The sequence below is a fragment of the Panthera tigris genome, chromosome A2, assembly GCF_018350195.1.
Source record: "Panthera tigris isolate Pti1 chromosome A2, P.tigris_Pti1_mat1.1, whole genome shotgun sequence".
Taxonomy (NCBI): Eukaryota; Metazoa; Chordata; class Mammalia; order Carnivora; family Felidae; genus Panthera; species Panthera tigris.
The window spans coordinates 3,051,383-3,067,817 of record NC_056661.1 but is presented as its reverse complement, the minus strand read 5'-3'; the positions used below and the strand labels follow the sequence as shown (position 1 = coordinate 3,067,817).

Sequence of the window (16,435 nt, the reverse complement as noted above, 5' to 3'; positions counted from 1 at the left end):
AGGAGGGGGGCCGCGCCGGGGGCGGGTTGGACCCCCCCCCCACCAACTTGACAAAACCTAATAACAGCCCGGTCTCCCCGGCGCAGCGGGCGAAGCCCCACGGGAGGGCAGAGACGTGGCAAGAGGGGACCTGCCGAGCCTGTTCTGGCCTCCGAGGCCGGGGTGGGGGGGCGGGCTGGGCGTGGGGGGGGGCCGGCGGCTGCGGCACCTTTAAGACAAGGGAGGACCCCTCTTGCCCTCGGAGAAACCAGGAAGGGAGTCGCGAGCATCATACGGGGCTTTGGCTGTACTGTACAGTTACTGTAGGGGCAGTGACGCCGCCGCCGCCGCCGGAGCGAGGGAGCGACGAGTGGAGAGCGCGAGAGGCGGAGAGCGAGAGACGCGGACCCCGGAGGCGAGCGGCCGAGGAGCCCAGTCCCAACTCCGGGCCCCGGCCCCTCGCGCCCCGGCCCGGCCCGGCCCCGGCCCGGCCGCGCGAGGTAAGTCAGCGCCCGGCGCGGCCCCCCGCACGGGGTGCAGGGCGGGGACGGGCCGGGGGCGCTGCGCCCACCTCTGCCCTCTCGGGAAGGGGAGATCCGGGAAGCCGCGGACGTTCCGCAAGTTTCAGAGGAGGGGGTGGTTGGCAGCTGCCCGGAGGCTGGGAGCGCCCTGGATCCCGAGCGCGGGGAGGGGGCGCCGCCCGGGAAGGGGGATTGGGGGCGAAGTGCATGGGCTTATGCCCCAGCACACCCCCCCCCCCCGCGCCCCAGTGCATGGCTTTTCGGGGATCCCAGACGCGCGGGGAGCGGGGGAGGGGAAGCGGGGCCGCATTGAGGGTGGGGGGGAACCGGCGTGGGGAGATAGGGGGGCGCGTCGCGTGCTAAGTTTGCAGCTAGGTACTGGGGGTGCTTTCGCCCCCCGGGGGCCTATTCGGTGCTGCGTGCATACGTTGGAGTTGGCCAGGATTGAGCTCCATGGGGGATGGGGGGGGGAGGGGGCTGAAAAAACAGGGAGGGGGGCTTTGCAAAGGAGGGGGAAGGGGTGGAGTGTCCCGGTGGGCGGGCGCGGCCGCGGGGGCTTCTGGACGCCGTAGTCCCCCCACCGCTTGCGACTGGCAGGTGGCAGGCGGCTGGGACTACAAGTCCCAGGGTGCCTCGCGCCGGCGGCCCGCCGCGGTCCGCGGGTAGGGGCGGTGCGGAGGAGGGGCGGTGAGCGGCGGGCCGGCGAACCAATGGGCGCGGACCGATCGCGCGGCGCGGCGCGGGGGCGGGCCGAGCCGGCCCGGAGGCGGGGCCTGAAGCCGGGCTCCCCTCGCCGGGGGCCGGTGGCGGTCCCCGGCTTCCGGCTGCGCGGCCCGCGGGCCGGCCCCCTCCCCGCCCCGGGGCCCCTCCCCGCCTGGTTGTGTAACCGTCCCCAGCCCCCCTCCCCTCGGCCCCCCGCCCCGGTAGGGGGGGGGGGGTCACCCACCCGGCGCTCCCCGGGGAGGGCGGCGGCCCCAGCGGCCGCGCGGCGCAAGCGAGCCCGGGGATGCGCGGCCTAGTGCAGGCCGGGCCCGGGCGTGGGGGAGGCGGGCGGGCGGACCCAGATCCGGGGTAATTTGCATCGCCCTCCCCCCAGCCCGGGTGGGGATTGGCCGCCGGCGGCGGGGGGTGGCGCGGGGCCAGGCTCACTGCCGCCTCCCGGCCCCTCGGAGGGAGCCAGCCCAGCCGCAGCCGCCGCCACCGCCGCCGCCGGGGCCGGGCCCCCTCGCCGCTGCCCCGGGAAGGAGGTAGGAGCCCCCCACGCGGGCGGTGCGGCGGGGGCCCGCGGGCCGGGGCGGGGGCCGCGCGCTGCGGCCGGGGCGGGGGAGGGGGCCGCTTCCTGCCCCCGCCCGGGCCTGACTCAGCCTTGGGTGGGGGGACAGGCCTGGCCCCTTGCCCCGCCCGCGCGGCCGCGCGGCTCCGGCCCCCGGGGAGGGGGCGGAGAGCACCCCTCTCCCCGCCGCCCGCGCCCCCAAAGCGCGTGACCCCGTCTCCTCTGGCTCAGACCCCCCTCCTTCCCCTTGACGCCACCACCACGTGCGAACCCTGAGTCCCGGCAGAGGAGGGGGTGAGCCGGTGGGATCCGGCCCCCTCCCTCGCCCTTCCTCCCTCCCTGGCTTGGGAACCAGCCCCCTCCCCCAGTCCCGGGCCTGGAACCAGGCAGGGGCCTGAACTGAGCGCCGGGGCCGGTGCACCCCCCCCCCCTCCCCCGGGCACAGGCCTTTGCGGGTTCTGGGTGGCACTGCTGGCTGGGGAGCCCGGTGGACCGCAGCAAGAGACTGCTGTCCAACCTGGCTGGGGCACCCAGTGGGCGCCCACTAAATGTTTGGGGAATGCAGCCAGCAGTGGAGTGAGCCGGCAGGGGAGGCAGACAACTCCTCCCCCCACCCCCCCAAGCCGGGCGGCGGAAGTGAGAGAGGTGCTGGTGCCCCTTCCCCGGGTGTGCCCACCTGGTTCACCCATGGGTGGCAGGCTTGGTTTACTACGCACCCCCTCCCCCTGCCAGCTGCCTCCGGGAGCAGGGCCGGCTGGAGAGGGCATCCGGGATTCCATGTCAGCGCCCCCCCCCCCCCCCCACCACAACACGGCCAGGGCGTAACCCTGAGTGTGCCGCTCCCACACTGGGGGGGCCCTCCGCAGGACCAGCCGATCACTTCCTATTGGCAGAGCTGGTCTTGGGAGAGGTCCGGGGAGTCCAGGCTCGGCTCCGTGCAGGGGGCATTTTCCCCTGGGGGCCACCCCCGCTGGGGCCCCTAGAGCGCACCGGGCCTGGCACTTGTCGGCTGGGCTCGGGGCTCTGTTTACCGCCAGCCATCGCTGTGGAGACGGGAGCCTAGGGGAGAAGGGGGGGCAGGAGCCGGTGACTGGGAGACCGGAGGCCCGGGATCCGCATGCCTAATGAGGGAAAGAGGAGCCAACGGGGACACTGAAATTTTAATTCGAGGGTCACTTTGGGGGGGTATTTATTATTCAGTTCTGATTGGCTGCGTGGTGGCCAGTCAGCACCCTGGCCCGGGCCGGGAGCCACGAGAAACTCTCAGCACGGGCCCTAGGAGAAGCAGCAGGGGGTGGCCGCAGGGAGCTGATGCGCCCTTTCCTCTGTGTGGGAGACTGAGGCCTGGCAGAGCTGGGTCTCATCCAGTGGGGAAGGTTCCTGAGGCCGTAGCAAGTACTCGTGTTTGCTTTTTCCCTTCCTTTCTCTTCCTTGGGGCCCTCTGACCTATAGCTGGGTCAGGCTGGTGGCAGTCCCCTTTGCCACAGGAGGAAACCAAGGCTGGGAGGGGAGGCTAGACACGCGTGTGGGGACCCCGGGGCAGGGAGGGGGGGGTGGCTTACAGCAACCCTCGGAGCCGGTGCCGTGTTGGGCAGGGGAGACTGAGGCCCAGGGGGAAGCAGAGAGCAGCCCAAGGTCACCTAGCTGGGCCTGGGTCTGACCCTCGTGGTCCTGCCTCCTGGCTCACAAGACGAGTCTCCTCTCAGCTGAGGGGCACCCACCCACTTCTCTTCCTGGGGGCTGAGAGCCGGCATTTGTAGGCCAAATGGAGACTTCCTGGGGCTTATGAAACCCTGTGTCCAAAGAGGACAGCGAGGCTCAGAGAGGGCCAGCCAGGTGCCCAAGGTCACACAGCATGAGCCCCTTGTCCTCTCGCCTCCCCAGCCTTCTGTGGCAGGCACTTTTATGGCTCGCTAAGGCCTCTCCTGCCCTCTCTGAGCCACAGTCCCGCACCTTGGCACCTTGGCCCCTGGAGATGGGCAGGGCTCTGGGTTTTATGACCCATTATACCCAAGATGACTGAGGTCATCTCGCTAAAGCTGAGACTCAGGGCCAGCCCCTCTGCAGCAGAGCTGGCCCGAGGTCTGCTGGGGTTTCGAATGACCCACTGGCTGCTGTGTGACCTTGGACAAGCCCCTTGGCCTTTTGGAGCCTGGGTGTCCCCCGCTGTAAATTGGGGTTACAGGGTTCTCCCTGCGTGGTGCCTGTGGGTCTACCTGTGTCCTCTTTCCTGCCCTCCCTCATGGAGGGAGCACCTAGGTCAACTCAGGGCGCAGTGGGGATTCTGGCGGAGTGTGTCGCCAGCCCGGCCACTTGAGACATGCAGAACCCCCTCACCTGTCACCTTGTGCTCCAGGCACCTGATGGACCATAAACCGCCCTGCAACAGCCCTGGGCAGTGGGGACCAGAGGAACAGGCTTGGGTGGGGGCCAGTGTGGTCCAGTCCCAGCCCAGCCCTCACCTCCACCTGAGGTCTCCTTGGGGAGGTCACCGCCCCTCTGCCAGCCTCAGTCTCGCATCAGCCCAAACCTGTGGTCCTGAGGGTTTAGTCCCCGATTCCCCAGGAGACGTGGCTGAGCGACTGTCGTGCGGTGTCAGGGCCTGGGAGAGTGCTGCATCCCTGGTGACCAGGGGTTAGGGCCCCCCTGTCCTGAGTTCACAGATGTCAGCAGGACTCCAGTCCTGCCCCAGGCTCCCTCTGTGACCTCAGGCAAACCTCTCCCTTTTCTGAGGCAGAGGCAGCTCTGAGGGGGCGTGAGAATAAGCTGTCCTCAGCCCCAAGGCCTCCAGGGTAGGGGGTTCAGTCCCTTGCTGGTACCTGGGGGCAGTGTGGAGGAGGGGGGAGGAGCCTGGGAAGGACCAGTCGGGCAGTACAGAGCCAGTGGGCTTGTGTTCAAAGTGAGCTCTGCTGTGTGACCCTGGGCGAGTCACTTCCCCTCTCTGAGCCTCAGTTTCCTGACCCGTAAAGTGGGGCAGTGATTACAGACCTGTAAGGACCCCTGTCGAGATCAGGGTCGGGCCTGTTGAGGAGCAGCGCCTGCCCTCGGGGCCCAAGTCCTGAGTGGAGCCCCAAAGCGCGGAAGGGGCCCTGCTGAGAATCTGGCGCTTGTGAAGAGCCTGGCCAAAGGACTGGCCCCTCCATCTGTCCCCCCAGCAGGCTGTGAGCGGCCACTCGGTGGAAGTGTCCCCACCCACGCCTTTCTGGTTTAACTGGAAAACAAGGCCCCGTCCCACCTCCCATCAGGATGTGTTTGATGGGAGGGAGCTGGCGGGTTCGTGGGCACAGGACACAAGGCCCCCACGGGCCAGGCTCCCCCTCGTCTGGGCCCTCCAGGCTTAGCGATCCACCTGCCCGGGCTGGGGGCGGGGGGGGGGGGTGTGGGGGGGGTGGGAGGTGCAGGCACCTCCTGGTAACAAGCAGGCCTCGGGGGAGGGAGGGAGAGGTCTGGACGAAAGAGAGGACAGCTTCGAGAGGCCAGCCAGGCCCCTTCTGGGCATTTTGTCCAAGCAGGTACAGCCTGAGCAAGGGTGGGCTAGACCGTGATGGGAATCTGTGAAGCCTGGCTTTGCTTACCCCCAGGTGATGGGAAGCTCATTCCTTCTAACTCCCCATGAGTGGCTCTGGCTTCCCGGGGCTTCCTCTTGGAAGCCGGTGACTGGTGTCAGGGCTGTTACTTCCTGGCCCGCGACAGCCCTCGAGAGCGTGGGAATAGGGTGAGCCTCAGCCCCACCCATGAGTTGGGGGTCAGATGGGATCCTCGTGACCTCCTCGAAGCACCCCCCGCCCCCCAACTTCCCACCGGCCTGCAGCCTTCCTGCCTCTGGCCCTTTAAGGCCTGGGCAGGAAGCCCCTCCCCATTTAGGGCAATAAATGGACACATAAAATGGCCGAGGGCCTGTTTGCTGGTGTCTGGCCTGGCTGGAGGCCTGTGAGGACAGGCGGGCTGGCAGCCCGGCAGCCACCCTGGGCCGTTGGTGCCCCCCACTCCCTAATCGGGACGCTGCATTCCTGTCCCATTAAACCCCAGGCCGGGGACCGGGCCAGGCAGGGATTGGCACCAGGTCAGGGCGGGGTTACCCGTTGGGACCAACCTTGCAACACAGGCCGCTGGCCTGGGAGGGGGCGGGGGCGGCTGGGCGTGGGCCTGGCGACCGCACCTGGGCACCAGACTTGCTGTGTGACCTTGGGCCGGCCACCCACCCTCTCTGGGTCTGGTTTTCCCCTCCAGGTGAGGGCTCCTCGCCCCTGGCTTCCTCCTGGGGCCTCACCACATACTTCCTTGACACGCAGTAGGTGGAGAGGGGGCTGAATTCCTGGAGTCACGTTCGGAGGTTAAGTTCGGAGTCCCCCCATCCTCAAGGAGGCCCCGGGGGGTGGGGGGTCAGAAAGCAGCCTCACTGGGCCTTTGGGGACACATGCCGGCACACAGTAGGTCCTCAGGCAGAGTTTGCTGAATAGGTGGGGCTGGGACCCTGGGCCTCAAGCAGCCCCAGTCCCCTTGGCACTTGTCATGACCTCCGAGGAAACTGAGGCACAGAGAGGCCCTGCCTCTTGCCCAGTGTCCTACAGCCTGGAAGTGGAGGACCTGGGATTTGGGCTCGGACTGCTGTGCACGGCACATAGTAGGTGTCAGAGGTCCCTTCTTTGGTTTCCTGTTCTACTCTGTGTCGGGGCCGGGGCGTGGGGGGTAGACAGGCCTCGACCGCTCATTAAGCAACCCCCCTCGCCCCCTCTTCCAGGAAGACAGCAGGTGGCAGTTACCTGCCCACCCCCTGCTGGCCGCCCCCTCTCCTTCCCCACGAGTCTGGGGAGGGGGGAGAAGGAGGAGGCCCGCCCCAACCCTCACCTTGCCCCTGACCTTGGGAAGCACGGTAAATAGGGCCTCCTCCCCCTGTCCCTCTCCGGGGCGCCCACCTCCCGGCCTTTGCCTGTCCTGTTCCCCGCGCTCAGGATGCCCTTGCCACACCTGCTGCTCCTGGGGCCAGGCGAGGGCACTCCTGACCTGGCGCTGGGTCCCCCGCCTGGCCGCTGGTCTGCTGTGTGCCCTTGCCCAGGCCTCCTCACCTCTCTGAGCCTCTCCTCGTCTGTAAAGCCCTGGGCTTACAGCGAGAAGGATGGAACAAGGTGCCAGTTAGTCCCCAGTCGTCCAGGGCACACGGGAGGCCCCGGGAGGGCTCCCGACAGGCCCGGGGTTCTGCCGCCTTGGAAACAGTGCGGCAAATAAATGACCCTAGGTTAGCTCAGAGGTGGGACCGGGGGAGCGCGCCAGCCGGGTGGGCGGGGCTGGGTGTGGGCTCACTCCGCGCATAGCTCTGTGGTCTTTGGTTCATCCGGTTTGCTGCGCCCCTACTGTGCGCCGGCGGCGGGGGTGGGGGGAGGGGGGGAGCCTGCTGAGGCCTGCCCCTCGGCCGCCGCCGAGTCAGCACCGAGCGCCCCGGAAATCCCATGGAGGCGGGGGCGGGGCTCTGATGAAAGATGGGCTGGGTGGGTGTGGGCCCGAGCTGTGAGGACCCTGGCCCTGGAGGGTGGAGACCAGGCCGGCGTGGGGGTGGGGCTTCCTGGAGGAGAGAAGTTTCATTGGGTCGTCCTGACCGAGGCAGCCACCTGGCGTGGGGGCACCTACTGGGTGTCAGGTGCCGGCCGGGCCTCTTAGGGTGCAGGAGGCCACACGGCTGTCCTGGCGAGAAGATGCCGTGGCGCACAGTGGGTGTTCAGCAAACAGGTGCCTTTTAACTGCCGGGTCGCCCGCCTGACCCGCGAGGGGTTTTCTGCCTCTGCCTTAGAGGGAGGGGCCCCAAGGGGTGGGGGCAGTGGCCTGGGGTGTGGCACGCAGGTGGCGGGAGGGTGTGGGCCAGGTTGTCTGCAGACCTAGTTTAGTTTCCAGGCTGAGGGATGAGGCAAGGGCTTGCTGGGGGTGGGGGGGTCTCTTAGGATTACGTGGGGGAAACAGAGGCCCTGGCTGGAGGGGACAGAGACGTGGCCTTTGGACCTACGGGCCGCGCCACGCTGCAGGCTCGCCTGGCTGGTGCAGACCCAGGCCCAGGGCCCGGGCCGGCGCCCCGTGCCTGCTCCCCCAGCCGGCTGCAAACTGGAGCCCGAGCATCTTCATACTTAGGACCGGGCTGCGCCAGCCCCCTTGCCCGGCAGGCGCAGTGCCCGTGGGAAGGCAGGGGTGGGGCAGCCTGGGGGGCGGGGGGCGGGGGGTGGGGGGGGGAGGTGCTGGTGAATGCTCTGAACCATTGCAGGTCCGGACCTTGAGGCACCTGGGGGGAGGATGGCAAGCGGGGCCACGGTGGCCATCTTGAGGCCTTGGTGGCCCGGATCAGAAGGGGGTGAGGAGGGCCGAGGCCAGTCTGATCCGGAGCCCATCTGCCCACTTGCTCCCTGGGGCCTGGGGCCAGACGGCAGATGGTGGCAGGGGGTGGGAGCCGCCACAGGGGCTCCTCCGAGGCTTCCGTGGCTGGGCCTCAGATGGGGTCGGGCGTCCACCCCCCCCCATCTCCTGCTCCCAACAGCCACATCTGAGCCTCCCCCCCCCCCCCCCCCCGGCCCCACCACAGGCTGGCGGAACAGGGGGGGGAGCCGAGCAGCTGGTGTGGTCAGCGGGAAAGAGGGCGGGCCGCAGAGAGAGGCGTCCTGGGAAGTGTAGTGCCGGCCCGAGTGGCCACACAAAGGCCTCTGTGTCAGCCCCAGGGCCAGGGCCCTGCTCCCAGGGCGGCCCCGGGTCGGGACAGTCCCGGCCTGGCCTTGGGTCGGGCCAGACCAACCCCGGGGTCCCTCGCCAGGCTGGTCCACTCGCGGCGGGAGGGATGTGGGTTGGAGCTGGGTTGGGCTGCTCGTGCTCTGCCTGGGGGGCTGGGGGTCCCGAGGCCCTCAGGCCAAGGAAGGCGCGGCCCCCCTCCCGGGAGATGTGTGGGGGCTCTGTCCTGAGAGCTGGGCAACCGGAGGAACGTGGGTTGTGTTGGGTGGCTTGGGGCAGCTGGGGGCTCCCCAGAGAGGGTGGAGGGGTGGGGACAGGAGCCAGAGGGTTGCACAAGCGCCCGAGTGGGTGGATGAGTCACAGCCCAGGGGAAGGCGGAAAAAGGGAGTGGGGGAGAGGGGCAGGACAGACGGAGTGTCCCCCACCACTACCGCCAGCTTTTCCAAAGGCCTCTCTGTCCATTCGACAGATGGGGAGACTGAGGCCCTGGGCCGAACAGGGTGGCCAAGAGTTGGGGAGGAGCCGGGTGGGCATGAGGTGGACAGAAAGCCCCTACTTCTCCTCTGGGGGTTCAGCTTGGGTGGGCAGGGAAAAGGAGCCTCAGGCAGTCGTTCCCCCCCGCCCCCACCCCGTGACTCTCTGCTGTGCCTGGGCCAAGCTGAGCTGCGTCGTCCTGGGGGCTCCGTGCTGGGGGCTCCGCCAGGCGCGGGAAGTGGCTTGTCCTGTGGCCACTGGCTCCGCCCCTCCAGGGCACGCCCACAGCCTGGTCCCTGGGTCTTGGCCTTACCCTTTCCTCCTGACTCGGAGCCTCACTGGGAGGTCAGAAAAGGCCCAGGGGCCAGGCAGGGACTGACGACCGGGTTGTCCCCCCGGGTCACACATCCCAGGTTTGAGTCAGGGTACGGCTGAGGGGCCGTGGGCGTGGTTCTCCACCGGGAGCCCTGTTTTCTCACCTCCACAGGGCAGACGGTGCTGCCCGCAGGGACTGCCGGGGGCTCGGCCATATGACAGCGCACAGTGGGTGCCTTGCCTCACCGCCTCCTTAGAGAGGGTGCGGGCAGAAGCCAGCACTCAGATTCATTAGGAAGCAAGGCATTTATCGAGCGCCTACTGTGTGCTCCCGTACCGCCTCAAATCATCCCTTGGCCTGGCACTCTAGGGGGCCCTCTGGTGGAGGGAGGGTGGGGGGGGGGGGGAGTCAGGATCTGTCGCTCGAGCCCCCGGCGTGGGTTTTGCCCGTTGATAAGGCAGCACTGTACGTCCGCCTGCCCTGGTGCACAGCTGGGAAACTGAGGCTGGGGGCGGGGCGGGGGGGGGGCGCCACCTTCCGGGGGTCCCCAGCCCCGGCCGGTGCGCCCACCACCCCGCACCCTCACGATCACTACTCCCTCCCTCCCCCCCCCCCCCACCTGGCGCTGCAGGTCTCGGCGCGGAAGATGGCCGGCGGTGTGGACGGCCCCATCGGGATCCCGTTCCCTGACCACAGCAGCGACATCCTGAGCGGACTCAACGAGCAGCGGACACAGGGCCTGCTGTGCGACGTGGTGATCCTGGTGGAGGGCCGGGAGTTCCCCACGCACCGCTCGGTGCTGGCGGCCTGTAGCCAGTACTTCAAGAAGCTGTTCACGTCGGGCGCCGTGGTGGACCAGCAGAACGTGTACGAGATCGACTTCGTCAGCGCCGAGGCCCTCACGGCCCTCATGGACTTCGCCTACACGGCCACGCTCACCGTCAGCACGGCCAACGTGGGCGACATCCTCAGCGCCGCCCGCCTGCTGGAGATCCCCGCCGTGAGCCACGTGTGCGCCGACCTCCTCGACCGGCAGATCCTGGCGGCCGACGCGGGCGCCGACGCCGGGCAGCTGGACCTCGTGGATCAGACCGACCAGCGGAACCTCCTCCGGGCCAAGGAGTACCTCGAGTTCTTCCAGAGCAACCCCATGAACAGCCTGCCCCCCACCTCCGCCTTCCCCTGGTCTGCTTTCGGCACGTCCGACGAGGACTTGGACGCCACCAAGGAGGCCGTGGCCGCGGCCGTGGCCGCCGTGGCCGCCGGCGACTGCAACGGCTTGGACTTCTACGGGCCGGGGCCGCCGGCCGAGCGGCCCTCGGCCGGGGACGCGGACGAGGGCGACAGCAACCCGGGCCTGTGGCCGGAGCGGGACGAGGACGCCCCTGCCGGGGGCCTCTTCCCGCCGCCCGTGGCCCCGCCGGCCACCGCCACGCAGAACGGCCACTACGGCCGGGGTGGGGAGGAGGAAGCGGCCTCGCTGTCGGAGGCGGCCCCCGAGCCGGGCGACTCTCCGGGCTTCCTGTCGGGCGCGGCCGAGGACGGGGACGGGGACGGGCCCGACGCGGATGGGCTGGCGGCCAGCACGCTGCTGCAGCAGATGATGTCATCGGTGGGCCGGGCGGGGGCGGCGGCGGCGGCGGGGGACAGCGACGACGAGTCGCGGGCGGACGACAAGGGCGTCGTGGACTACTACCTGAAGTACTTCAGCGGCGCCCACGACGGGGATGTTTACCCGGCCTGGTCGCAGAAGGTGGAAAAGAAGATCCGGGCCAAGGCCTTCCAGAAGTGCCCCATCTGCGAGAAGGTCATCCAGGGCGCCGGCAAGCTGCCGCGGCACATCCGGACCCACACCGGAGAGAAGCCCTATGAGTGCAACATCTGCAAAGTCCGATTCACCAGGTGAGCCGGTGCGCCGCGGGGCGGGGGCGGGGGGCGGGGGGCGGGGTGCAGCGGGCACGCCGGGACCCCCACCCAGCCCCCCCCCGCGGCACCGCTGTCCCCTCCGGGGATGGTGCTTTCTCTGTCTCGGGCGGGGGAGGGCTCGGGCGCTCCCCAGGCTGAGCCCATAGGCCTCGGGGCCGGACCACGGGAGGCTCAGGCTCGAGGGAAGGCCCGGGAGTCGGGGGTGGGGGGCGTCCTTCTCATCCGGACTGGAGGCCGACGTTTGCCTGGGGAGAGGGTGGCTGCCCCGTACGGCAGGGGGAGCCGGGCTGCCTCCCTGAGTCTCCCAGGAGCCCCGGGGGACTCGCTCTACTCGGCCAGCATTTACGGAGCACCTGCTGGGCGCCAGGCCCTGTCCTAGGCCCCCAGGGACCCAGGAGCGGAGAGGCACGCCAGAATCCCCGTGCGGGCCATGGGGCGTGTGTGAGCTAAAACCACAGAGCTGAGAAGACAGGTTGGGAGCAGAGAACCAGGGAGGGGGCGGCGGCTGTTTTAAACAGAGAGCTGAGTCCCCGAGGAGGGAAGCGCCACTGCAAAGGCCCTGAGGCCAGTTCAGCTTGGGGGTCGCGGCAGCAGCAGGAGGGAAATGGACATGGGAGCCGCTGGGTTTGGTCCCTAGGCAGGAGGAGTTGGAGGCCAGGCTAGGGGAATTTGTGATTGGGTCTTAAGAGTCCAGAGCTGGCCGGCTGGGCCCTGTGGGCCAGCCGGCGGCGGCGGGGGGAGGGGGGGGGTGCGCGGGGGGCTGGCGTGCAGGGGCCTGGCCAGGCTGGGTGACTCAGCATCACCCCCTACCCCCACCCGCCCTGGGGTTCCCCCAGCCACGCCCACCCAGGCTGAAGAAAGAGGCCATTGTCCCAGCTTCCCGGCCCTGCCCCACGGGGACAGGATCTAGGGGCTGACCCCCGGCCCCTTCCCCACCAGGCCAGGAGAAGAGGGTGTGGCCCAGACTGCAGGGCTCAGGACCCTAAGCAAGGGGTAAAGGGTGCCAGCTGGGAGGTAGGAATCTAGTTGGGGGCCTGTCCCCCCCCATTTGGTGAGATTGGGGCACTGTTAGTCTCGGGGGCTGCCTCTTCCTCCAGACAGGGGTCCTAAGGTGGCTGTGGGCCGTGCCCTCAGGGTCTCTGGGCCCAGGAGGGGCAGCTTTGTAGAGGCCCAGTAAGCCAGGATCTGGAGAGGTGAGAAGGGGCCTGGGGCTCCCCTGACACTCCCCCCCACCCCCACCCCCGCCCCGGTCCCACACCCCTAATGACAGGCCTCAGGTGGCTTCATTCTGAGCTGGAGTTCTCCTGGCTACCCCACCCTGACTCAGGCTGATCCTGTTTACCAGGCAGGGAAACTGAGGCAGGGAGAGCCACACCAGGCCGGGCCTCTACCCCCACGTGCCCACCTGGCTCCTCTTTGCCCCCAACCCAGGGCCCCAGCCCCCACGCCTTCCTTCAGGCCAGGGAGCCCAGGGGCCCCTGTGAGTCACACTAGAGAGTTGAGTAAGCGGGGCCTGTGGCAGCCGGGGCTATAATTACCCGGACCAGGGCTCGGGGTGACGAAACAGGCTGCTTCCACCCCCACCCCACCACCGGGCAGCCCCTGGCCCGCTGTGCAGCCTGGGACAGGTCGCTTTGCCTCTCTGAGCCTTAACTGGAGGAGTCTGTCTGCTCCTCAGTCGGAGTCCCTGCTGCCCCCTCTGGACCTGGCCCGCGCTGGGATCTGGACGGGACAAGCGGGAGACCGTGTTCGTATAGACTCTGAGGAGGTGGAGGGAAGGGAGCTCCCTCGGGGCTAAGAGACCCGGGTGGTCCAGGGAACGAGGAGTTCACTGTGTTCCGAGTTCTGTTGACTCACGTGGGATTATAAGGCTGGAGAAGAGGCAGGGGTCTGGTTGCAAAGGGCCAGGCCTTGAACCTCAGGGCAGTAGAGAGGCTTGAAAGGGTTAGAGCTCTGTGGGTGGTGCCAGAGGTAGGGACCTGGGGCTAGAAGAGCCTGGGGAGACCAAGTCTCTGAGGAGTGGGAAAGGCTTCCTGGAGGAGGAGGGACATTTGAGATGGGGCTTTGACGGATGCATAGGAGTTTGTCGGTCCCGCCACTGAGCATTGTGGTAGGTGTGAAAAGTGAGAGGCCCAGGATGGCTGAGCCGGAGGGTGCAAGAGGCTGCAGCAAGGAACGGGTCAGATGCTGGCCAGGGTTGCGGAGACCCAGGTCTCTGCCCCTGCCCTGTGGATTCCAGGCAGGAATCCTCTCCCACGGCTAGAGGCCATCCCAGCGATCACATGAGTCACCTCTGTGATTTGACATCTTCCGGCAGGCGCATTTTTTAAAAAGCGAGAGGAACGGGTGAAAGTAACTCGAGTCGTATTTGACGTCCATTTTTCTTGCGTTCAACGTGTAATCGGCGGACAGAGCTCTAAGCGAGCCAGTTTGCGTGACACGTTAAGCGAACGAAGCCTTCAAGATCTGGGGCGCCTTTTGGACTTGGTGGCCCATCTCAGCTTGAGCAGGCCACGTCGCGAGGGTTCGGGCCGCGTGTGAGAGCCGTGGCTGCTGTGTGACACAGAGCAGCACCCGGACTGTCGTTGCTTTAGGGCTGATCCGTTGGCCAGCTTGGCTGGCTCCGCACTGTTCCCTGTGGGGCAAGATGGGCAGGCAGGGGCCCCGGAATCACCCGGGCCCCGCTGTCTTGCGGCTCGCAGTCCAGGCAGGCAGACAGATGAGGAACAAGGAAACCGGCACACAAACGAGAGTAAGAGGTGGTGGCCTGAGGGACGCGGGGTGGGTCGGGTGGAGTGCGAGGTGGGGAGGGGCCCGTCTGAGGAAGTGACGTCTGAGCTGGAAGTCAGATATGAAGATCTGGTTAAAAAGTGCTCCAGGCAGCAGGAACAGCATGTGCAAAGGTCCTGAAGTAGGCTTGTGCTCAGCCTGTTGTAGTGACAGCCAGGAATCCAGCGTGGCCAGAGCAGAGAAAGACAGAGGTGCTGGGGGAGTTGACGGAGAGTGGGGGCTGTGGGGTGGGGACCCTCTGTCCCAGAATGCAGGACTTTCCGTCTTAGAGACCAGGACAGCTGGCCACCCTCTCTGTTACCAAACACCCTGGCGTGTTGCCTCATGCCCTGTAGTATTTTCCAGCCCCGGAAATAGGGTCTGGTATTCAGCAGGCACTCAGTAAATGCCTAGTGTTGTGAATGAATGCGGGTGCCACAGGCAGAACCCCCAGAGGGAAGCCCCATTATTTTCCTCCTTCTATGGATAAGAGAAAAGGGGTTCGGAGAGGTTCTGCCATTTGAGAGGTGGTGGGGGGGGGGGCGGGCAGTGCAAGGCGTTTTCCAGCCCCTGTGGGTGTCGCTTCCCCAGCGCAGAGAGCCCACGTCTTGGGCCCACGGCCGTGGGTGCCCCGGTATTCCCGGGCTTATCTGTCCTCGGGCTTGGAGGGCCCACGTCTTGGGCCCACGGCCGTGGGTGCCCCGGTATTCCCGGGCTTATCCGTCCTCGGGCTTGGAGGGCCCACGTCTTGGGCCCACGGCCGTGGGTGCCCCGGTATTCCCGGGCTTGTCCCTCCTCGGGCTTGGAGGGCCCACGTCTTGGGCCCACGGCCGTGGGTTCCCCGGTATTCCCGGGCTTGTCCCTCCTCGGGCTTGGAGGGCCCACGTCTTGGGCCCACGGCCGTGGGTGCCCCGGTATTCCCGGGCTTGTCCCTCCTCGGGCTTGGAGGGCCCACGTCTTGGGCCCACGGCCGTGGGTGCCCCGGTATTCCCGGGCTTGTCCCTCCTCGGGCTTGGAGGGCCCACGTCTTGGGCCCACGGCCGTGGGTGCCCCGGTATTCCCGGGCTTGTCCCTCCTCGGGCTTGGAGGGCCCACGGCCGTGGGTGCCCCGGTATTCCCGGGCTTGTCCCTCCTCGGGCTTGGAGGGCCCACGTCTTGGGCCCACGGCCGTGGGTGCCCCGGTATTCCCGGGCTTGTCCCTCCTCGGGCTTGGAGGGCCCACGTCTTGGGCCCACGGCCCTGGGTGCCCCGGTATTCCCGGGCTTGTCCCCACCCCTGCGCGGAGGGCCCACGTCTCGGGCCCACGGCCCTGGGTGCCCCGGTATTCCCGGGCTTGTCCCTCCTCGGGCTTGGAGGGCCCACGTCTCGGGCCCACGGCCCCGGGTGCCCCGGTATTCCCGGGCTTGTCCCCACCCCTGCGCGGAGGGCCCGCCTCTCCGGCCGTGGCCCGCGGGGCACCACCCCGAGCCCGGCGTCCGCTGACCACCCCCCCTCCGCCCCGCCCGCAGGCAGGACAAGCTCAAGGTGCACATGAGGAAGCACACGGGCGAGAAGCCGTACCTGTGCCAGCAGTGCGGGGCGGCCTTCGCGCACAACTACGACCTGAAGAACCACATGCGCGTGCACACCGGCCTGCGCCCCTACCAGTGTGACAGTTGCTGCAAGACCTTCGTGCGCTCCGACCACCTGCACAGACACCTCAAGAAGGACGGCTGCAACGGCGTCCCCTCGCGCCGCGGCCGCAAGCCCCGCGTGCGGGGCGGGGCGCTCGGGGGGCCCGACCCCTCCCCGGGGGCCGCCGCCCCGCCCGGCGCCGCGGCCCCGCCCGGCTCCCCCGACGGCCGGCGCAACGGCCAGGAGAAGCACTTTAAGGACGAGGACGAGGACGAGGACGAGGCCGGCGCCGACGGCCTGAGCAGGTTGAATGTAGCGGGTGCCGGCGGAGGGGGAGGCGACGGGGGCGCCGGGGCCACCGCCGACGGCAGCTTCGCGGCCGGACTTGCCTGAAAACCAAAAAGAGAAAACAGAAACCCGAGAGAGAGAGAGAGAGACAGAGAGAGAGAGAGAGAGAGAGAAAATCACCCACCACCCCCCCAAAAACACAAAAAAAGAAAATCTATCTATATACAGATATCTATATCTATATATATATATACAGATATATATATATGAGGCGCCACAGAATCTAGGGTAGTGCTTTTCTGAGATTTTTCTCCTTCATGATGTTCTCTCCCTCCGCGGGGACCCTCGGCCCCGCTCCGGCTCCCCGTACCCCCACCCCGCCGACGGGTTTCAGGGCTCGGTTTGGGGTTTTTGTGGGACATCTAGATTCTGAGCCCCCCCCCCCCACCCCCGCGGGGCACACCCAGCATGGGGTCTGGGGTCCCATCTGAGGCCTGGTCAGGGCCCCAGGCGCCAGGTGGGGGTGAGGGTGGCCGCGGGGGCTGGGGCACTGGGGTGGGCTTTTGTTTTCGT

At 68.0% G+C, this 16,435-nt stretch overlaps 1 protein-coding gene across 2 annotated transcripts; it reads left to right on the top strand.

Moving 5' to 3' along the window:
• Positions 1-191: 191 nt before the first annotated feature.
• Positions 192-16,037, top strand: ZBTB7A (zinc finger and BTB domain containing 7A). Of its 2 annotated transcripts, none has more exons than XM_042977762.1 (3): positions 192-479; positions 9,897-11,167; positions 15,469-16,037. In XM_042977762.1, exons 2-3 carry the CDS (start codon positions 9,912-9,914, stop codon positions 15,965-15,967), a joined length of 1,755 nt encoding a protein of 584 aa, XP_042833696.1. In that variant the 5' UTR covers positions 192-479; positions 9,897-9,911; the 3' UTR covers positions 15,968-16,037. The 2 variants fall into 2 exon arrangements, with proteins under 2 accessions (XP_042833696.1, XP_042833697.1); XM_042977763.1 differs by lacking the exon at positions 192-479 and adding an exon at positions 1,549-1,747.
• Positions 16,038-16,435: the final 398 nt, after the last annotated feature.

Bases quoted from the DNA above. Each gene is read 5' to 3' on its own strand.
- ZBTB7A (XM_042977762.1), top strand. From the start codon at position 9,912: ATGGCCGGCGGTGTGGACGGCCCCATCGGGATCCCGTTCCCTGACCAC. The intron at 11,168-15,468 runs GTGAGCCGGTGC...CCCCGCCCGCAG, and splicing joins TGCAAAGTCCGATTCACCAG to GCAGGACAAGCTCAAGGTGC.